The 23,820-nt window shown below is 45.6% G+C and overlaps 1 protein-coding gene across 2 annotated transcripts; it reads right to left on the bottom strand.

The window, feature by feature from the left end:
* Positions 1–4,372: 4,372 nt before the first annotated feature.
* Positions 4,373–8,195, bottom strand: LOC125520240 (probable folate-biopterin transporter 2). 2 transcript variants are annotated; one of them, XM_048685100.1, is made up of 5 exons: positions 7,208–8,195; positions 6,408–6,502; positions 6,071–6,166; positions 5,810–5,980; positions 4,373–5,294 (listed from the first exon to the last, which is right to left on the bottom strand). In XM_048685100.1, the coding sequence occupies exons 1-5, from the start codon at positions 7,611–7,613 to the stop codon at positions 4,605–4,607; spliced, it is 1,458 nt and encodes a 485-aa protein (XP_048541057.1). In that variant the 5' UTR covers positions 7,614–8,195; the 3' UTR covers positions 4,373–4,604. The 2 variants fall into 2 exon arrangements, with proteins under 2 accessions (XP_048541057.1, XP_048541056.1); XM_048685099.1 differs by having other exon boundaries at positions 6,408–6,667.
* Positions 8,196–23,820: the final 15,625 nt, after the last annotated feature.

Consider the following 23,820-nt stretch of genomic DNA (forward strand, 5'->3'; position numbering starts at 1 on the left):
GTATTGTGTTCGGTCCTTATAGATGTCTCTACCTGTTGCTCCGAGGTCGCGAATTTCTTAAACAATATGTATTACCTGTGTAGGTCTTGAGATCATGTCGCCCGGGCCCTTAAATTGAACAACACGCATAGAGTTCGCCACAGAATAACAACTTACTAAACATATCATAAGACTACAAACACAACTAACGACCTATAGGATAAGCACAAATGAATCTTACCACCCTTCTACATCTTCCGCGCCTAAGGGGAATTACTCACACATTGAAAGAGAATAGACAATCATCTCGGAGAATAAATCTATGAAAATCATAACGATAATACCCTAGAGATCCATAATAAGATGAATGATTAAACAAGTCTTGATCTCCAGCTGAGTATGAATAGGGTTTACACACCCTCATCTTACATCTTGGAATTCCTCTTACAATGGTGAAGGTGAAATGAATATGAATATGGAGATGGAGGAACAAAACTACAAGGATCTCTGGTGGTTCTTCTTCTCCGGATCTCTTCTCTCTGTGTTCTAGATGGTGTGGCAGCGGTTAGATTTCTCCAATGTATGTTGTGCCTTCACGAAAGTGTTTTCTGTAGATGAGAGGGTGCCCCTGGCACTTCATGCAATCGGCCATAGGAGCGCGTGTGCTGGTATAAAGGCAGTCTTGCGCTCTGACGCGCTTGGTGAGCAAACTCACAACATGAAAGTTGCTTAATTTGGTTTGATTTGCAGTAATTCACTTTGGTTTCCTTCCATATATACTTTTTCCTGCCAACAACGGAGAACGGCTTTTCTTCTCTCTCTCAAAGGATTAGTGTTAGAAATAACCGAGAAATAACGGAAACCCTATGAAAACCAAATGAAAACTCCTTGTAAAAATTCATAAATTCTCGAGCCATCAACTCCCCCAAGCTCAAGACTTACTCATCCTCGGGCAACTAAGAAATTATGAGAATGAGAGGGAGTTTGAAAATTGAGTAGAAAGAAGTTTACCGGCTCGTGAAGGTGTAATATTTCCCTTCTCACAAATCCTACCATCTTAGTTAAGAGAATACTTGCATTTGAATGGTTGCACCTTAAGCTCGCTGCTTAGCCACGTCTAGTCTCATAGTCATATCACTAGTTAGAATTTCTCAAGTCAAATCTTCCATAGTTAACTAAGTGCTAGGTAAGTAAAAACTTTTGTTCTCTTAAGAGAATGGGTTTTTCTTTGAAGCTCTATTGAAAACAAATTTCACAAAGGAGTTTCGGAAGAGAAGAAAACATAGTGCTCAAGTATTTCATTAACACCCACTAGTACCTCCAAGTCATGACTCTCAAATACTTCCTTCAATCGTTATTCGTTGGAACTTCAATCTTTGGTGACATGGTTATGCCAACATTTGCTAGTTGCAATGGGGTTTGCACTATGGCTTAATTTTGTTCACTATGGATCATTAAGGTTGTCTCTTTCGAGCTCAATGATCAATGTTCGCATTTACCACATACACACCTCTTAGGAGAAAGCCGGTCAATTTCACCTCAAGCTCCAAATTGCTAACAAAGACGCATTTATGCGCATTATCACAACATACACCAACAATACATGAAACTAGCGAGAAGCCGAAGCTCCATGATTTTTGTATCGCAGACAAGTTTTGTCATAACCTCGATCACCTCAAATATTCATTCCTCTAAACAACTCTATCGGTAGGTATCATCGAGACAATCAAATTCAGTGCTATGGGGTTGAACTACTTAAGTGCTAGTTCTCTTCAAAAATCTGAGCCCCTAAGTTTCTTTTTGAATTTTCTTTCTTTTCTTTAGGAGCAAAACCATGATTTACATCAAAGTTTCACTAGCAGGATTCAAAGTTGAGAGTTATGACTAAATGATATTCAACTACCATGGTGAACGAAGCTTTAGTGCAACCAGCCAAATAAAGGCATTAACTTAATTAAGCTTGCAAGAAAAGTGAGCATGAATATATTTTACCTTCTCGCACTGGTTTGCTCTTTCCTCGAGTCACTTCCCCCTTCGTTATCTTCATTTCCAAGTTGCTAGTGGTGAACAAATCTATGGGCTCGAACAAAGGACATATGAAAATTCCAACAAACAAGAACAAAGTTCTCTTTGGAAATTTATTATGCAAAACTAAAAATAATCATGATGAGAAGTAAAAGAAAACAAATAGAAAGAAGAGAATGAAATATGCACGGATGCATGGATAACTAGGGGATGAGCTCCCCCAAGTTTAGACTCTTGGCCTAACTCTCTCTGGTCCATGTCTTCTCCATCGCAGTCACTAGGTGCAGTATGAGGCCACTTCATCTATGATGGACCATTGGAGGATGATGGGGCTGTGCAAGGCTGCCAGAAACCAAACATGGACAACCTGTTCCCATTGAGCAGGTGTATGTTAGCATTAGTCTCCGGAGGTCCGTGCGGATCCCTCCGAGCCGCTATTGCAGCTGCTGAAACTCTATCCTAGACACATAATCACCACCATAGCCATAGTGTTGCTGAGGTGGTGGAACATACTGGGGTGCATCTCCCTAGGCATCCCAACCGCGCTTGACACCGTAACTTGCCTACCTCGGTGCGCAAATCCTCCACCAAGCACTCGATCTCCAGTCACCACCCTTGGAGTTTGAGGACGACGGGGTGGATCTCACTTATCTTAGCTGACATGGCATTGATGGCTGTCGTCAGATCAACCATGGCTTTTTTGATTTCTTCCATGGTTGCGGCTTTGCCATGGACTATATAATGGCGGGGAATTAGCTTGCCAGCCTTTGATGGTAGGTGGAAAAGGCTACTGATACCAAATTTTACGCTGATGCAAGAATCAGTGGTGGTTCGTCGATTACAAGCCGAATTGGAGATGCAAGCTAGGGTTCTTGGAGGAAGAAAGCAGGTCGGGGATAGGAGAGCCAACCGCCGCTTTTGTCTAGTTCCAGCCTGCCCTCCCTCTCACACGCCGGCTGCTACTTAACTCTCTCTGTCAGTGTGTGATCCAGCCGTGGGCCGGGTAACACCCACTTCCCTTGTGAGCCTAAGTCGGTCTGGGATGGGCCTTGGTCGTCGGTGTAGTAGTGTCTAGTGCTGCCGACGTAGAGGAAGGGGTTGTGGCAAAGTGTAGGGCACCAAAGATGGAATGGACAAAGATCAACAAGCATGGGTTGTAGATGTGCCCAGGGGATGTTTTGTGGTGGGAGTTGTGGCCCATGATCACATGGGAAACTTCGTCGCGGCCAGGTGTTCTAAATATCCAATGATAGTCAACCCCTACACGATTGAGCTACTAGCACGTAGGGATGCAATGTTGCTTGCAATGGAGGTGGTGTGGCAAAACATCGCACCAAAAACTGCCTGTCAATCTCTTCGTGATGACTGACGGGGTGATGATTTTCGCTTAGTGGCATGTCATATACTCAGAGAGATTCACTCCTATCTCTCAAGCTTTCAGGGTTTTGAAGTTCAATTTGAATGAAGAGATGCGAATGAAGTTGCTCATCGGTGCGCTAAAAGAAGGTATTTTTGTAGTCTCTAGTGCTCTTACTCTTGATGTAGTCCTTGACTTTATGGTTTGCCTTAGTGCAATCTGATATTGTCCACCTAAAGAATGAATAAAATGCCTTTTCTCAGTAAAGAAAAAGATCATGCGCAAACTTGAACCACCTCCTAAGAGTATTGGTCATTGAAAACCCACCTATTATGGTGGGACATAGATTTAGTTGTTCTTGTATCGGTGAGGGAACCCCTATTATCGTTCCTGAAACGCCTTTTTCTTGGGAAAAAAACATTGCGAACTCATGAAATATGGTCACCCAAATTTCGTGAAAAACGGTCACCCAAATCCATAAGAGCACACCCCTCACAAGCTCCCTTTGAGAATTTTTCGAGAAGGGTAGACGGTCTCTCTATGTCCACCTCCACGATCTCCCTTCGAGCAACATTTCCCCCCAGAAAAATATCATATTTATTTTCAATGGGATTTTCATGCTAATTTTTCCACCTCCTGTGATTTCTGAGGCATGACACCCTAATTCGCCTTGTGTCTCGCCAAAGGGATCACTCTAATAATTGGGAATCAATCATTTAAATTTGTTGCTGTCAAGAATGAAATCATCACTGCTAGCGTGCACCTAACAGCAACATCGCTATTACCATATCGTTCTCCTCCATCTGCTGATGAAAATGAGTTGCAGAGAATCTGGTCCACTGCACATGGCCCTTCGTGGCATCAATTCAGGCTTTGAAAGGTCAAATCATGTAGATTGTGAAGTGTGAACTGGCCAGGTTAAGCCAGGGCAGAAGGAAAATAGACACGTCGCATACAAGACTTGCAAGGAAGGTAAATAATACAACTTTGAGTCAAGATCAGACAACACAGTGAGAGTTAAAAAGAAGAAACTGATGTTTTACTAAAGCGGCGACAAGTAATATGGATAGGAGGGAGCATCAAATTTCAAAGTACTATCTGGCATTTGATGATTTGCTAACCTAATGTAAAATGAATGAATACAACAGCATGTGAACAACTAAAAACAACACAATGTGATTTTTATGATCCTTTTCAACTATATGTCTGTGTAATGAGGGAAAAAAAACATGTGTATGGTCCATCAGCTCCTGTTGGCGAGTAACGAAGCCTCGTCGTCATCTTGCCCTATATCAAGATGCTCCTGGGTTTTGCATTCCTGGAGCGAGGCATCGGCGCTCGGATTCTTGTCAACGGTAAGAGAGGTTAGCTCGACGTTCTCTATTCGTCGAGCCTCAGCACAGTCATACTCAGCCAGCAGATCAGCAGGAAGGATGTTAGAATTCGGGTCACTTCTTGGCACCAAGAATAGCAGTGCCAACGGTAGTAGCCTCATCACATTTCGGATCAAGATCGCGGCCCAGAGGTTTTTGAACTCTGTCCTTGTGATCCTTAACAAATGAAGGAGTAGCCCACCGATCCAAGATGCTGTCAGCACGCCAATATTGTCAATGGACATGAGCAGCGCGAAGAATGTGCCCTCGATGCCAGGTGGGCAAAGCTTTGAGCTGAGCACCAAAAGAGGCATCCACTTGATGCGGTTGATCATTTTGGCGACCCCCTCGTCGATCACAGCGAAGTAGTAATCAGGTATCCCAAGTTTTAGATTTAGACGAAGTACCAAAATCAGATCAAGCATTCCTGACAGGCTTAGTAGCAACTGACTTGAACAAAGAACACTGCGAAAAGAGTGATCCCTAAGAATATTTTGATAAAGTATAACTCCAACAAGAGATCCCACCGAACCAATTGCGAAGATAAACCCAATGAATCCCTGGTAAAGTAGAAAAAAAGTCTTATTTCAGTCATGCGTCAAAGATTGTTAAATTCCCAAAAGAAATGTTATATTTGCATCAGATGTACCCACAGTGCCCCTTTTTTATTTGATGCTTTAGAATAAGAAGCAAACTTTCTAACATTTGTTCGGGAATATATCCAAAACTATCTATATATTGCATATAAATATATATATTGGATTTTTCTTCAAAAGTAATTTATTGATATCATAATTTTACAAAACATGTTAATTTGAAGATATGGAACATCTTGAAAATATATTGTAGTCAAAATTGCATCTTCGAAACTATGAAAAGTCTATAACATGAAGTGAAAAGGAACACATGGGAGTCATTTCAGATATGTCAAGTACAGATGAATTTTCCCCGGGAAAAAAAGAATAATAGAATTTAACTTCAAGCAAACTGTAGTGTCATGAAAAAAGGAGCCAAAGGTCCAAAGAAATTACGAACTATATTATAGCACAAAAATGCATAAAGATGTAAGGTGTACCTCAGAGAAAGATGGCCCTGCACTTGGATCTGTGTACCAGTAGAACATTCCTTCTTGAATATCCACACTGAGAGCAAGCGACATGTACATGTAAAAACATGGCCGCCATACTTCAGGGCATTTTAAGGTCCTTAACATTTTTCCACTGGCTTCTACAAACTTCTTATGAGCCTAGTGTGTGGTTTCAGACAGAAAAATCAGTGCATGCAAACAATTACTTATATCTGATCTCAAACACCACGAAGAAAACATTCTACTAACCTGCCCGTATGGGAAGTTGGGGATATGGACATCCTTTAGCAGTATTCCAGCTAAAATTACTAGGGCAGAAGGTATAGTTAAAATGCCAAGGGTTCCCTTGAGAAAGACAAGATTTATCTACTATCAGATTCCAGAAACCAGTACCATACAAAGTAGTAATAATAGATAATTTACATTCTACACGGCAAAATAGAGGAGCACAAGCTTGCTGTATGTGGATAAAATACTCTGGATTGGATTTATGAGGAAGTTATCTAGCTCATTTGATTAGAGATGATCAATGATTGGGAAGTACAGAGCACTAAAATATCGAGTGTTATGAGCTGGTGATGCTCACCTGTGATCCAATTGCATGAACAAGAAAACCACTTATTGAGAATCCAATAAGACCTCCAACAGATGAACAGAAGCCATTTAAGCTCATCATGTCAGCTGCGAGATGAGGGTGTATTAGACTGTTTTCGGCCACACAGGCATCTATAGTTACATCAGCTATTGCTACACTTGCACTCCCAGACATCAATGCCAATAATGCGAACATCACATGAAGCTTGCTGTGTAGAGAGACTATAAGCATAGCAATCACTCCCATTATGCCTGTGTATTCCTCGGAAAACAGGGAGGGGGCAAAATTAATAAAGAAAATCCATAGCCTGTTACCAAATATAATAGTTACATTTAATCAAGAGAACGGCAGTAAAAATAACACTGCTACGGGGAATAGCCGATGTATTTCACATATGCCACATTTTTGCTTTGAATATATGCAAGTAAACAGCTCCACTGGTTCCTTCCTAATCGTTGGTCACATTTAGCATTTCCCTATATGCAATTCAGTTATTCAGAAGTGAAATATGGATATCCCAATGGCAAAATAAATTTGTTTCCTGTTGTGGCTCATCATCATTCGGATGCATAGCGCCGTAGTGCATAGCAGCAAAGGAATGGCAGTCCTATCTGAGCCACAGGCGTAATCGACGCCGTCAATTTGGTTCGTCACTAGTCACTAATCACTATACTTCACCAGCACCAAATGTTCAAAAACTACCACAAGTCTACAATTCAGTCCAGAGTTTCAGTTTACAGCTCGTCAGTACACAAGTGTAACCAAAAGCCCAAAACACTATGCTTGCTCACCTGCAAGGACGAAGTAGGGCCGGCGCCGGTAGCCGGCGACGGGGAGCACGTCGGTGAGCAGGCCCCAGACCGGCTTGACCAGCCAGGGGATGGACGTGACGCCGTGGTACACCTGCGCCGCCGACGGCTGCACCTTCTGCACGTCCTTCCAGTAGTAGTCGGAGGCGACGCGCGAGATGCCGCCCCCGAGCCCCTGGCTGATGCCGTAGGTGGCCACCACGCCGAGCACGAAGCTCCAGTGCAGCTCCCTGACCAGCATCCGGAACCACGCCACCGGTGACAGCACCCAGCCCACGGCGCCGCCCGCCCCTGCCTCCTTGGCCGGCGGCGACCCCCGGGCCTCCTCGATGAGCACATTGGCCTCCCCCTTGTCCTCGGGGAAGTCGTGGGGCGGCTGAGGCGACATCTTCTTGGCTTGGCTGCTCCCGCGCGAGATCTCCAATGGGTGTGCCGCCGCTCGGAGATCGCGCGCTAGAGCTTGGATCCCGCACTGCCTCTCGACGAGCAGCTCCGGGCTGGATCTGGAGCCTGGACGCCCAAGAACGGCAGATTCGGCGGGGTTTCTTGAATCCTGAGCGCCGGCGAGACAGCTGAATGATCGGAGCTGGGAGCTAGGTGCATCTCCGTCGATCTAACAAGCTTCTAAAGCCTCAGAAACCCCAAGAAATTCAGCGCTTGGACAAGAACATCAAATCGAAGGCCGCCTGAGCCTTTCAGGGAGGGACAAGCACAAAAATGAGGAAATTGGTGCACAGGGACGGGCAAGAAATTGGATTGCAGCAGAGTGGTGGCCAATTGCTTTCACACAACAAAGAAAAAATACCGAATTGAGCAGCCAGATGCGAATGCTAGTGGCCTGCGAACATCGGAGACTGGTGAGTAAAACAAGAAGAGCTGAGAAAAGAAATGGATCGTGGGCGGAAGCGGAAGTCCTAGAAAATGGAGGAATCCTTTGGGATTTGTGAGGGGGGCGTGAGGATAGCCGTTTGACCTCTTTCTTGTCTTTAATTATTTGATTATGCTTGCTGACTAGCGCTAAGCTAGGTCCCTGTCGCTGTAGGGTGGGGCAGCCAACGAGGGGCCACTTGGCAGTGGGTGTGCATGTTAGGGAGTTAATTGAGCCTGCGTGTTCCTCGGTTTTGCGCGCGATAGGGCGTGGAAAACATATCCAGCGAAACGGGAGATTACGTGCGCCTAATGCACCTTACGATTTTGGACTGTTGGATGAGGAATTGGTGGACAGGATTAAAACAGAAACGAAGATGTGAACAGGCGTTGCAAAACAAACCTTGTGTTTATAATCAAACTCAACCGCACTCCGGTTTTCCACCGTGGTTTCGTCACAGGTGGTTTTATTTGGATGAAATGTGAGGACTTATTGTGAATATGCCGTACTACATGGGTGGACCGCATGTTGATTTTGGTCAAAATACAAGGTATGTTTTGGCAAATGCGGGAGGAACCCATTTCAAGCCAAACCACATCCATCGGTTTTTCATCAGGCGCCCCCCAAAACGCGGGGTGTGTTGGTTGCACTTATTCTCATGTGTAACCGCACATGTTCTCAATAGACTATGGTACTCCACCAATAGCTTATTAAGGAAGGACTCACCTAGTTCTTCACCGTTGGCAACCTACCGCACGCCTACTACACATGGAAGGCAACTATAGGAAGAAAAGCACGACTACGAGATGAGGATGGCGGGCGTTGGTGAGAAGTTCCAAAATGGCATTAACAATAATTGCCCTTAAGGAAAATCCCAACCTAGACCTGGATCTAACCTATACTATCTACAACTGAGATCTGATCTCCTCATCCATCCCCACTTCGAGCAGCGAGACCACCAAAGAAAAGAGGGACGAAGTAGGGGTGTGGGAGTCGACTCTCAACAGGGATAGAAGGGAAAAAGAGAGTACTCTGTGATATGACTTACGCAATGAGTTTGCAAACAACAAATAATTAGGCTCTCCTCGGGGAACGCGGTGAAGGTTCCTCGGGCATGCGTCATCCCCACACAGAAAAGACGCAACATTTTATTTTTGATAGGGATGCCACATTTTTTCCAGTGAGTTACAAATTGAAGTTGGTGGTGATGGTATGAGTTCACTCCCTTACTCCATCCCTGTCTCCATCATCCATTCATGACTCATCAAACCTAACTGTAGAGACTTGATCTTCATAGTCGTCTCTACGTATAGCTCAATCAAATCAACAAGCCATGACATCACTTGTGTTCGCAATTGTTGTACTGTAACAATAACCAATTAGTTAATCCATCAATTGATTTTTGTCTGACCACCGCACCTCCCAAATACCGATCCTTTGGTTGTTGCCCCTCCGCAACCTCGTCCTGCTAGCGCCCCTTCTCCCTAATATCCATCATTTCCATTCTCAAATTTCAAAATCTGTCCATTGCTCCACTGCTTCAGATCTTGCAATGGTGCTCCCATGATTGCTATAGTTACCCAAGTGGAGTGTTGCCTGTCTGGTTGAGTGTTTTCTCAGCCACGCTGTAAGGGCATATTTATCCCTTAGTTGTTTTGGTGATTGATGACAATGCTTTTGCGGACTAATCGTGTGCATTGAGTGTTTCAGACTTTTTATCACTAGGCACAAGACGATTTGGTGCCCCTCGAAGACTATTGAAGACGGCGTTTCTCTACATTTCTTTTCGGTGGATTTGAGTCATAGGAAAGCCATACTATTAAGAGGGAGTCCGCTTTGGAAAGGTTTGGGTGGAATCATCACGTACACGTCTACTCCTTTGCACCGCCTTTCCTTTGGCACTTTGGAGCATCCTCGTCTTTTCATGTCTATGCAAAATGTCGTGTTTGCTGAACAGGGGCATGCGGTAGTACCGGCCTCTGGTGCGGTAGTACCGCAAGTGCCCACGGTAGTACCGCTTCCTTGGAGCGGTAGTACTGTGGCCTCAGGCCAGGCGCTACCGCTATTACGGTAGTAGGGCGGATGTAATTTTTTACATCCGCGCCCTACGCGGTAGTGCCGCGCCAGGTGCGTGGTAGTACCGTGCGCTCTGGCCAGGCTCAGAAGTTTGCGCGACAGTAGGAGCGGATGTAATTTTTTACATCCGCACCTCGCGCGGTAATACCGCTCATGGCTTGCTGTACTACCGTGTCGTATTTTTGCATAGATCCCAACTCAGCGGAAGTTACCACGGATGTATTTTTATATGTCCGTGCCTTTCCAAAATCTGGACTATTTCTGCCTTGCGGTAGTACCGCAAGGGGGAATGGTAGTACCGCGCCAGCGGTTCTACCGCCCTCTGCTTCATTGCATCTGGGCTGTTTTGTTTTCTGCTGCTCGGGCGGTAGTACCGTGTTTCCTTGCGGTAGTACCGCGTTCCCGGTGCGGTAGTACCGTGCTACGCATGCTGAGTTGGTGGATAACGGTTGGATTTGTTCTTCCACTATGTAAGGGGTGTCTTCTTCTCCGAGTTAACTATCTCTTCCACCCCCAAGCTCCATTGTTGCTCCAAGCTCCATTTTAGCCCGATCTCTCTCCCTAGCCAATCAAACTTGTTGATTCTCTACGGATTGGTTGAGAAGGCCTAGATCTACACTTCCACCAAGAGAAATTTGATTCCCCCCACTCATCCCTTGCGGATCTTGTTACTCTTGGGTGTTTGAGCACCCTAGATAGTTGAGGTCACCACGGAGCCATATTCCATTGTGGTGAAGCTTTGTGGTATCGTTGGGAGCCTCCAATTAAGTTGTGGAGATAGCCCCAACCTTGTTTGTAAAGGTCCGGTCGCCACCTCCAAGGGCACCAATAGTGGAATCACGGCATATCACATTGTGTGAGGGCATGAGGAAAATACGGTGGCCCTAGTGGCTTCTTGGGGAGCATTGTGCCTCCACACCTCTCCAACGGAGACGTACTTCCCCTCAAAAGGAAGGAACTTCGGTAACACATACTCGTCTTCACCGGCTCCACTCTTGGTTATCTCGTGCCTTTACTTGTGCAAGCTTATTTGTGTTAATTCCCTTGCTTGCTTGTGTACTTGTTCTTGTTGCATCATATAGGTTGCTCACCTAGTTGCATATCTAGACAACCTACTTTGATGCAAAGTTTAAATTGGTAAAAAAGCTAAAATTGTTAGTTGGCTATTCACCCCCCTCTAGTCAACTATATCAATCCTTTCAATTGGTATTAGATCATTGTCTCTTTCTTAAGGACTTTACCGTCCGAAGAGTATGGTTGACACCGTAGACGGTGAGGAGGAGCACTCCGATGCGAATCCGATCTCGTCTACGGCCGATGGGGGAACCACGGTCTCTCGTGAGGAATTCAATGTGGCTTTGGACACATTGAAAACCTCCATGACGACCGAGGTTGAAAGCATGTTTAATAAATTCTTAGAAGGGCCTAAGCTATCTACCGCGCCGGTGAAAATGGGTGATCCCACTAACAAGGTGACGGATGCTAACTCCGATAAGGGGGAAGCTACTAGTGAAAAGGTTCCTTCTTCTAGTGGTAAAATTGGCAACGACATCTTTGCCCATGTGGAACGTCCACTTACTTATGGTGGACCGATTCCTTCCACTCATTTGAATCATGTCGGTCCTCCCCTTAAGATTGTAAAAAATGAGGACTTTGATTCTTGGGTTTATTGCTTTAAGCGTCATTTGAACCATGTTAATACTAACCTTTGGAGAATCATTGAAGAAGGTTTTTATCCGCATGACCGAAACAACTTCACCCCTAGAGAAGCCGCGGACAATCAATTCAATGAGAATGCTCTCTTCATCATCCAAGATGCAATTCCACCCGAAGATCTTGCTCACCTCTGGCCATTCACCATGGCCAAGGATGCATGGCGCCATGTTGTGTCCCTCTACCGGGGAAGCGCAAGCATTCAACGCTCCAACTATGAAGTGGTGCAAGATGAAGCTGATGAGTTTGCAATGAAAGAAGATGAAGAACCCTGTGAGCTCTATCGGAGATTAACTACTCTCGAGGTCTCACTCCGAGATCATGGGAGCAAGGATACAGATGACAATTGGATCAAGCGCAAATTCCTCAAGGCCATGATGCCTTACCACAAGGCCATGTCCTTCGTCATTCGTCAAAGGTTGGACTTCCACACCTTGTCCTCAAGTGAAGTGCTGGATGAGTTTGTAGCTATGAGCATCTTGGACAAGACCGCCGACAATGCGGTGTTATGCTCTCAAAGAGCAAAGAAGCCCAACCTTTCCTTGAAGGCCAAGGTTAGTGTGGAAGAAGAGGAAGAAGAGGAGAGCAATCCCGAAGATACAAAGTATGCTTATCATGAACACATGGCTCTTACTTCAAGGCAATTTTGGAGCAAGAAGAACACAAGGCCCAACTTCAACAAGAATAACTCAAGTGGCGCAAAGGTCAAGCAACAAATGAGGACTTGCTATAATTGTGGCAATGTGAGCCACTTTGTTGCGGAATGTCCTTATGAGAAAAGGGAAGACAATGGTGGCAAGCTCATCCGAAAAGACAAGGCCAAGTCTTTCCCCAACAAGAGCAACTTCATCAAGAAGACTCCTCCCAAGGGGTTGGTGGCACAAGAAGAGTACCATGAGGATGATGATGATGAAGATAGTGAGTCAGTTGCCATGGCCTCCGTTGCCATTGCGACAACTCCATGGGTGTCTCTCTTCGACTCACCCAATGAGAACATCACCGCCAAGTGCCTCATGGCTAAAGCCACCAACAAGGTAACTCCCAACATCAAAACTACCATCATTAATAATCCTTCGTTGACAGATTGCATTGATGAACATGAGGGGTCCAATGTGGAGGAGAATGAATTTGAGTCATTTATGAGTAAACTCAAAGGGAAATCCAAGAAGCACTTCGTTGCTCTCTTGGAACAACTTGGTGAAGCCAATGACATGATCGAGGCTCATGAAAATACCATCTCTAAGATAGAGGGGCATAGTCGTGACTATGCCGATGAGATTTCGGATCTTTCCAATGCTCTTGAGGAAGAGCGAGGTTTTCGTTTGGCTCTTGAGGAGTCATACAACAACAACCACGCTAAATTAAAGAAAGATCTTGATCATACACTTGTTGTATCTCATGTGCTAAACTCCGAGAAGGCCAAGCTTGGGGTTGATCTTGCTAAACTCAAGGAGGAGTTTGATATACTTGACAAGGCTCACAAGGCCTTGAAAGGTGTTCATGCTAGCCTCAAGGAGTCTCATGATCAACTCCAAGTGAAGCTAACCAAGGAGAAAGCCACTTTTCCTCACATGGTTTTAATTGATAATGCAAATGCTACTAACCCTTGTTGTGAGCATGTGCATCTTGTTGAGGAGAATGCAAAGTTTAAGAAGCAACTTGAGAAAGGCCTTGTGTCATACATACAAGGTGAGAAGAACCTCAACGACCTTTTGAGCAATCAAAATGAGGTTGTGGGCAAGGAAGGAATTGGGTTCACACCCAAGTCCAAGAACAAGAAGAAGGAAGACAAGGCCAAACAACCTCCCCCTCTCAAGCAAACTTTTGTGAAGGAGGGAGAGGGTGCTTCCAAGGAGAAGAAGAAGAACATTGTGAAGGGTAGTGATGCCAAGAAGGGCAATGCTACCCCTCCCAACAAAGTCGGCGACTTTAACCCTTCTTATGTGTTATGTCGTGCTAGTGATGGACATGTTTATGCCAAATTTGTTGGTTTCTCCTATGAGTACATTGAATGGTCTATTGGGGTTCCTAAGACCCTTGTTACTAACCTCAAAGGACCCATTACAAAATGCGTACCTAAAACCAAGCATTGATCTCTTGTAGATGTTTGCTTCCGGTGGGGGATCATGGTTGCTCGATAGTGGAGCCACTAATCATATGACTGGAAGTAAGGACTTGGTGGTGGACGTTCACAAGATTCCATCTATGCCCACCAATGTCGAGTGGGGTCATGCCTCGTCCTCTAAGGTACTGGGACTTGGCAAGGTTGTCATTTCTCATGATCTCACAATCGAGAAGGTCATGCTTGTTGGGTCCCTTGCATACAATTTAGTTTCCGTTCATCAACTCGCACTCATGGGCTTTGCCACTTTCTTTGATGTTGGTACCGTGGCCCTCTTGTGGAGCAAGACTCTTAAAGTAGCCTTTGTTGGGCATGTCGAGAATGGTCTCTATGTGATTAACTTTTTGGAGCGACCCACTAAGACCGCGATATGCCTAATGGCTAAAGTTGACGTGGGATGGCTTTGGCATTGCCGTTTAGCCCATGTCAATATGAGATCTTTGCAAAGTCTTCTCAAGGGGGACCATGTCTGTGGACTAACAAATGTTAGTTTTGCTAAAGATCGTGCTTGCAGTGCTTGTATCGAAGGAAAGCTACATGAAAAGGCTCACCCTCCACGACTATCATTTACTCGAAGAGGCCTTTGGAGCTCCTTCACATGGATCTCTTTGGGCCTCCATTCTTTGATAGTCTTGGGGGTAGAAATTATTGCTTGGTGATTGTGGATGATTATTCAAGATACACTTGGGTATATTTCTTCAAGAGGAAGAGCGAGACCCAACAAACCGTCATTGACTTTGCAAATGAAGCTCAACGTCAACACAATGCAAAGATCTTGACAATAAGAAGTCACAACGACACCGAGTTCAAAAAATACACCTTGAATGAGTTTCTTAGTGATGAGGGGATCAAGCATCAATATTCCGCACCTTACACCCCTTAACAAAATGGTGTAGCGGAGAGGAAGAACCGGACGTTGATGGATGCGGCAAGGACCATGATGGCAGAGTTCAAGTCTCCATACAGCTTTTGGGCTGAAGCCATCAACATCGTGTGTCATGCATCCAATCGGCTCTACCTCCGCAAAGGCTTGAACAAGACTCCATATGAGATACTCACCGTTAACAAGCCCAACCTCAAGTACTTCCGGGTGTTCGGGTGTAAGTGCTTCATTCTCAAGAAAGGTGTTCATTTGTCTAAATTTGAGGCTAGAGCTCATGAGAGCATATTTGTTGGTTATGCTACAAACTCTCATGCTTACCGTGTCCTCAATAAGTCCACGGGACTTATAGACATGTAACGTGGAGTTTGATGGGAATAACAGCTCCCAAGTGGAGCAAAGTGGCGCTTGTGATGTAGGTGATGAAATTCCTCCCCAAGCCATAAGAAGAATGGGTGTTGGTTTTATCCTACCCATTGAGGATCCCCTTGTGGCCGAAGGAGAAGGACAATGTTCCACTCACGTGGAGCCATCACCAACCCAAGGCCCACACGCTTCCGAAGAACAAAGTGAAGGCCCTCAACCTCATGAACAAGACCAAGGGCAAGATCAACCTCAAGATGGTGTTGAATCACCAAGTGATGCCCAAGGTCAAGTTCTCTCATCCAAGCAAGTTCAAGATCAAGAGCAAGCTCAAGATCAAGAACGAGCTCAAGACGACGCTCAATATGATCAAGTAACCGCTCCTTAACTCTCTCCGGAGGAGGAATTAGAGCATCGTGCCGCCAAGATCGCATCCAAGCTATCCACCAAAGATCATCTCATGACAAATGTGCTTGGAAGCTTAAGAAAGGGGGTAAGCACTCGTAGACAATTATCAAACTATTGTGAACATCACGCGTTTGTCTCTTGTGTTGAACTCCAAAAGGTCTATGAGGCGCTCGAGGATCCGGATTGGCTTAATTCCATGCATGAAGAACTCAACAACTTCAAGCACAACAAGGTGTGGAGATTGGTGCCAAGGCCAACGGGGAACCATATTGTCATTGGAACCAAATGGATATTCAAGAATAAGCAAGATGCTCATGGGATTATCATTCGCAACAAGGCTCGTCTGGTAGCTCAAGGCTACTCCCAAGTCTAGGGTATCGACTATGGTGAAACCTTTGCTCCCGTTGCTCGCCTTGAATCCATTCGCATGTTGATTGCTTATGCTTCTCATCGTAACTTTAAGTTACAACAAATGGATGTGAAGAGTGCTTTTCTTAATGGTCCTATTAATGAGTTGGTATATGTCAAGCAACCCCCCGGGTTCGAGGATCCCTATTTTCCCGATCATGTGTACCAACTCGATAAGGAACTCTATGGCCTTAAGCAAGCCCCACGTGCATGCTATGACCACCTTACCGAGTTGTTGCAAGATCGTGGTTTCGAAATTGGGAAAATCGACCCCACTCTTTTTACTAAGAAGGTCAAAGGGGAGTTGTTTATGTGCCAACTATATGTTGTTGATATTATCTTTGGTTCCCTAACAAAGCTTTCAATGAGGAATTTGCCACACTCATGACCTCCAAGTTCAAGATGTCCATGATGGGAGAGTTGAAGTTCTTTCTCGGGTTCGAAGTCAAGCAACGAAGAGAAGGATCCTTCATCAACCAAGCCAAATACACTCAAGACATGCTCAAGAGATTCAAGCTAAGTGATGTCAAGCCGGCTTCCACTCCAATGTCTGTCAAATGCCAACTTGACATAGATCCCAATGGTAAAGCGGTGGATCAAAATGTATATCGCTCCATGATTGGCTCCTTGCTTTACCTTTGTGCATCTAGACCGGATATCATGTTGAGTGTGGTAATTTGTGCACGGTTTCAAGTCACACCTAAGGAAAACCACTATGTGGCGGTCAAGCAAATCTTTCGATATTTGGCTCATACCCCAAACTTTGGTTTATGGTATCCAAGATGATCTAACTTCAACCTTGTGGGCTTTTTGGACTCCAATTGGGCGGGAGACAAAGTGGATAGGAAGTCAACTTCCGGAGGGTGCCAATTTCTTGGTTGCTCTTTGGTGAGTTGGTCTTCCAAGAAGCAAAGTTGTGTGTCTCTCTCGTCCATGGAAGCGGAGTATGTGGCTGCCGGTAGTTGTTGTGCTCAACTTCATTGGATGAGGCAAACTTTAAAGGATTACGGTGTCATTTGTGACAAAGTGCCTCTTTGGTGTGACAATGAAAGTGCCATCAAAATTTCTCTCAACCCGGTGCAACACTTCAAGACGAAGCATATTGAGATTCGGTATCACTTCATCCGGGATCACATTAGGCGAGGGGAGATTGAGCTTAACTATGTCAACACTCTTGATAACCTTGCAGATATCTTCATGAATCCCTTGGATGAAGCAAGATTTCGCGAGTTAAGGCATGAGCTAAATATCATTGATTCGAGCAATGTTGCTTGAACCCTTGCACACCCCACCATACTCAACTTGTTATCTTGTTTAGGTGTAGGCATGGACATAGGGGAGTGTTGGTCTCTCAATGAACTCTTACTCCCCCCATTATGCATAAATTGATCAACTCTTTCACATTATCCATTGTTGATGGTACTTGTGCTTCAAAGACGAGTTTTGGACATGGGCCCAAGGATAATTCTTCGCGGTGCCATACCAATTGACTCAAACATAGGTGGCTCCGGCCACCACCCTCTCTTTGGAGAGGTTGTGTAGCATGTTTAGTCCTTGTTGTCTCTTGTCTCTCTTTCTTCGTGCCAAGCTTGTGTGTGTTGTCTCGTATGTCAGTGTTTTGGTGCGTCCGTTCGCTTGAAGGTTGCTTTGCAAAGGCCCTTTGGTCTTCTCTATTTTGAAACTTGCATTTTCTTGGGCACACGGTACTACTGCGAAATGCCACGGTACTACCGCAGGAGCTGCGCACTGTACTACCGCACCCAACACGACAATAATTTTTTACTGCCGCCTGGGGGAGCGGTACTATCGCCCTCGGTGTGGTACTTCCGCCCAGGCAGTACTACCATGATGACACGCGGTACTACCGTGCAGTCGAGAGCGCGTGGGGGTTAAGAGCGGGCAGGGGGAGTTCCAACTCCCCCATACCCATTCACTCTTTCTCCCCACGTCTCTCTCTCTCTCTCTCCTGCCCAAGAACGACGCCGAAGACCCTCGCCGGATCTCCGTCTCCGGCCGCTCTCCTCGGATTCCGTCCGGTGGGATTGTTCCCCACCACTTTCTCTTGCCATGGAATAAGGTTTCTCCCCAAATCCCTCTCTCCTTGGTTCGTTCTTTCGTTTCTAGTTTTTTGGGGAGATGCATGTTGTTCTTGAGATTTTAGGCCAAATCTTTGCAAGAGTAGGATGTAGGAGAGTAGTAATGCGTAGACTTGGTACTTGATATGTTGCCCCATGGTAGATTTGATCAACCGTAGTACCGCTTCGTTGTCATGGTTGTGCTCGGATCCAGTTGAGGTTTCGGATCTGACACCATGCAGTACTACTGCATCTCTGGTGCGGTACTACCGCTCCTCAGGAGCGGTACTACCGCGCGAGGCGCGGAACTAAAATTTTACTGCCGCTCTGAGACACGGTACTACCGTGGCTAGGAGCAGCACTAAAATTTTAGTACCATGCAGTCATGCGGTACTATCGTTGTAGTCAAATCTCCCAAGTGACAATTACCAACTGCGAGTTCTACTTGTTTCACCTGTTTTGCTGTGGTCTTTGCATTGATCCTTCTCGCTTCTCGTGTGTGTTTTTGTGTCTTGTGTCTTAGGTGGTGGCTCCGGTGCCCATGCACACCGTTCCAATCCCAACCGTGACACGGGCTCCAAGCGTTTGCGCAACCAAGATGAAGCTCCAGAGGGCTCCAATGCCCCCCAACGCAGGACCAAGACCACTGCCACCAAGCTCAAGGAGCCCACCAAGGGCATGTATGATATACCACTTGCTGAGTTTGCCACTCGAAGGAAGATCAACCCCTATGTGAATCCTTGTGCCAACTTCAAAGGGAATGATATGTTCTAGACAAGCAGCAGTATCTCATTTATGTGGATGTGATCAAGGCCAAGCAGAACATCTATGTGGACGTGCACTGGATTGACATGCATCACATGAGGGATGATAGGCACCGTGCTTACTTTGGTGAGGCTCTGGACCTCGTGGAGCAGTTTGGCATTGAGCACATGATCTCATTCCATTTGGATTATGACCCTGAGATTGTGGCCCAGTTCTTTACCTCGGTCCACTTCCATACTGATGAGGAACGGAACATGACCTGGATGACCAACGAACAGCGGATGACTGCTACATGGAAGGATTTCATGGATTTGCTTCAGGTTCATGATGAGGGGCTCAACACACCCATTGGTGTACGCCCTCATGCCAATTCTGAGTCAGCCAACAAGAACAAGCTTCAGCCCTACTATGTTGAGAAGTTGCTTCCCAATGGCAAGAAGGCGTGGGTGTTGAACCCCTTCCTCTACATCATGTATCACGTCTTCCGCAACTCTCTTTTTCCCCGCATTGGTGACAAGGACAAAGTGCATGCCTATCTTGTTGATATGATGCTCATCTGTGAGGAGGCGCGTCTCTCTCAGACTCAACCACTTGATGTCTCACATATCATGTGGTGTGAGCTTCGGTTTGCGGTGTTCACCCGTAAGGTACCCATCTATGGACCTTACCTATTTCTGTTCATCTCGAGGACTCTGGAGAAGCTCTATCCCAATGATGAGTTTCTTGCCCTTGACTGATTCGTCATGAGCCCATCAAGCTCCGTGTCAAGCCCTAGTGGGCCAACACTACTACCCGTGCTGAGGCAGCGGCTGCTCAGATGGATGTGGATGCAGATGAGATTGAGGAGGAGGATGCTGATGAGGACAACTCTGCTGTCTACTCGCCTTCATCTTCTGAGCCCTCTTGGGCTAAGAAGCTGAAGAAAAAGATGAAGGCTCTGTTCTGCATGCAGGCCAAGGGGCAGTACCGGTCTCATGTTGCTCAGAAGGAGAGTCGTCGCCGCGACAAGCGGATCTTGAGGATGTTTGGCGAGAAGATATCCAGCAGATCTGAGAGGGTCATCACGCCAGAGGCAGCCTGAATGGCGAAGTAGGGCTACAAGTGGACCGATTCTGAGGAGGACAAGGAGGAGACCGTCCCAGCTGTCGAGTCTGACGAGGAGCATGCAAGTGATTACTCCGCTTGAGCCACCACTTGTGTCGTAGGTGTCCTCTCTGCCTTTTTGGCGTCTCGATGCCAAAGGGGGAGAGAGTGTAGGATTTGCGAGCCGTGTGTCGTGTTTGCTTGTTTGTTTCATTTGCTTTGTCGTTGAACCTCGTTTGCTTTGGTTTGGTTTGCGCTTGTGAGACCTTTCTATCATATGGTGTAAGACACATATACACTCTATCATACCTTATTGAGCTTATGCTATCTTGTGCTATTTACATTATGCTCATATGTACTATCTTGCTTAGTGTTAGCCTTTTTTTTTGCAAGATATGCCTTGTCTATAAAATATAGGGGGAGTGTTGATCCTAGTATGTGTGTCGTGCAGTTCAAAGCACTCATCTAGATAGCACACATCTAGGGGGAGCCCATCTATATTTTATAGGTGTGGGGTTTTCCCATGTTCTATGTTATCTCCCTTTATGCAAATCTCGTATTGTCATCAATCCATCAAAAGGGGGAGATTGAAAGGGCATATTTATCCCTTAGTTGTTTTGGTGATTGATGACAATGCTTTTGCGGACTAATCGTGTGCATTGAGTGTTTCTGACTTTTCATCACTAGGCACAAGACGATTTGGTGCCCCTCGAAGACTATTGAAGACAACATTTCTCTATGTTTCTTTTCGGTGGATTTGAGTCGTAGGAAAGCCGTACTATTAAGAGGGGGTCCGCTTTGGAAAGGTTTGGGTGGAATCATCACGTACACGTCTACTCCTTTGCATCGCCTTTCCTTTGTCACTTTGGAGCATCCTCCATCTTTTCGTGTCTATGCAAAATGTCGTGTTTGCTAAACTGGGGCATGCGGTAGTACTGCTCCTAGGAGCGGTAGTACCGCAGGCCCTTGCGGTAGTACCGGCCTCTGGTGCGGTAGTACCGCAAGTGCCCACAGTAGTACCGCTTCCTTGGAGCGGTAGTACTGTGGCCTCAGGCCAGGCGCTGCCGCTATTGCGGTAGTAGGGGCGGATGTAATTTTTTACATCCGCGCCCTACGTGGTAGTACCACGCCAGGTGCGCGGTAGTACTGTGCGCTCTGGCCAGGCTCAGCAGCTTGCGCGGAAGTAGGAGCGGATGTAATTCTTTTACATCCACACCCTGCGCGGTAGTACGGCTCCTGGCTTGCTCTACCACCGTGTCGGATTTTTGCATAGATCTCAACTCAGCGGAAGTTACCACGGATGTATTTTTATATGTCCATGCCTTCCCAAAATCTGGACTATCCATGCCTTGCGGTAGTACCGCAAGGGGGAGCGGTAGTACCGCGCCAGCGGTTTTACCGCCCTCTGCTTCATTGCATCTGGGCTGTTCTGTTTTCTGCTGCTCGGGCGGTAGTACCGCGGGGCCCTGCGGTAGTACCGTGTTCCTTTGCGGTAGTACCGCGTCCCCGGCGCGGTAGTACCGTGCTACACAGGCTGAGTTGGTGGATAACGGTTGGATTTGTTCTTTCACTATATAAGGGGTGTCTTCTTCTCTGAGTTGACTATCTCTTCCATCCCCAAACTTGATTGTTGCTCCAAGGTCCATTTTCGCCCAATCTCTCTCCCTAGACAATCAAACTTGTTGATTCTCTAGGGATTGGTTGAGAAGGCCTAGATCTACACTTCCACCAAGAGAAATTTGATTCCCCTCACTCATCCCTTGCGGATCTTATTAATCTTGGGTGTTTGAGCATCCTAGACGGTTGAGGTCATCACGGAGCCATATTCCATTGTGGTGAAGCTTTGTGGTATCATTGGGAGCCTCCAATTAAGTTGTGGTGATAGCCCCAACCTTGTTTGTAAAGGTCCGGTCGTCGCCTCCAAGGGCATTAATAGTGGAATCACGACATCTAGCATTGTGTGAGGGCGTGAGGAGAATACGGTGGCCCTAGTGGCTTCTTGGGGAGCATTGTACCTCCACACCGTTCCAACGGAGACGTACTTCCCCTTAAAAGGAAGGAACTTCGTTAACACATCCTCGTCTTTACCGGCTCCACTCTTGGTTATCTCGTGCATTTACTTATACAAGCTTATTTGTGTTAATTCCCTTGCTTGCTTGTGTACTTGTTTTTGTTGCATCATATAGGTTGCTCACCTAGTTGCATATCTAGAAAACCTACTTTGATGCAAAGTTTAAATTGGTAAAGAAAAGCTAAAATTGTTAGTTGCCTATTCACCCCCCTCTAGTCAACTATATCGATCCTTTCACATGCCCAATCATTTTGTTGCCTAAATTTAGGATCGATGGGGGCTAGAGGGAGGGTGAATACACTACTAAAACTTTTCTTAGCACACCCTAATGAGGTTTTCCAAATTTTATTTATTGGAAAATTGTAATCTTAATTAGCTAGCGATTTACCAAAACAACCTACAGATGCAAGTATACGGAAGTAAGGGGCAGGAAAAAAACTTGCACATTTAAGGAGTAAGGTTATGAGATTACAAAATACGGGAGGCTCGTTAATCATGTGGTTTGATAGTTGGTGCTACCCTGCCCCATGTTGATGGTCACTTTAAATCACATTGATTCTAGGATCCCATGGTCCCAATTCCAAGGTCCACAGAGGACAAAATCCACGAAGGGTTCACGCAGGAGCAACCAACCTATTAAACTATGGCTTACAGCCACAAAAGTCTAGCCTCACTCAGGGTAGATCATCATGAAGTTGTTGACCACCAAGCTCTGACAAACTTCTTGATTCCTTCACATCTCAAAGGCTCCCAAGCAACCTAACCATGCAAATCCTAAAAATTAACTGTGTAAGGTAGTGTGGTGATGAATCGTCTCCACACTCGAACTCCCATAAGATGAATATTTGGATTGGAGTTGATGGTGTTTGGATGATAGGCTTGAAAGCAAAGAGGAGAAGATTGATTCAAATGTATAGCATAAATGTTGAAGTAGATTGCACTTTCAACTCAACACAAGACTTGAAACTCTTAGACTTAGGTGGATGTTAAATGAATCCACGGGTCGGTTGGTGGGATAGGTGGCCGAATATATAAGCAAGATAAAAGTATGATTGTTTACATGCTTTTTTCATACGATTTAGAGGAACTGAATGATCAGCTCAGGATCCGACTGAACTTAAAAGCGACAACTTTCAATTGGCTGAGAGAATTCGGCCTAATATTGTCTAGGGGCTCTGACTAGCACTGGCACACGCACCTCCAACACCACAATAGTGGTTTTGGACTTCGAGATTTTTCCATTACCCCTCGGAAGGCATTGTCCCATGTGGTATAAGTTCAATTGTCGGCCGGCCGTCTCTGACGAGCTATATCAGTCATGGCTGCCTCCGTGTAGGAGGAGTATCACAGGTGTAGGCCAAAGAAATTGCTATTCGATGCACCATGGAAGAAGATCAACCTTCCCAATCACACACACCGATAACCAAATCGACAGCAAAATCGGGAGCCCCAAAAACCAAATTAGTTTATTCATGCACCTTCTCTGCCTTGGGCAACTGCGGGAGTGTGCCTTGTGTACTATCACCTGCAAAATTGTATATGTCATCGCAGTCCGAAATGTGTTGTCTTGGAGTTTGATATGTGGAAGTCTTCTTCCCCTCATCGACGTTGACCTGATTGCTTATTTTGGTTTCTACGAATCCTTGCGAAGAAAATTTGTAAGCACGTCTTTGTTTACAGGTATGTTTTACCTAAAAAGTATTTGTATATGTGTTTATTATTTCGACGCAATCTAGTGCACATGAAACCTTTATTTGGAAAAG

Source organism: Triticum urartu, chromosome 7 (assembly GCF_003073215.2).
Source record: "Triticum urartu cultivar G1812 chromosome 7, Tu2.1, whole genome shotgun sequence".
Taxonomy (NCBI): domain Eukaryota; kingdom Viridiplantae; phylum Streptophyta; class Magnoliopsida; order Poales; family Poaceae; genus Triticum; species Triticum urartu.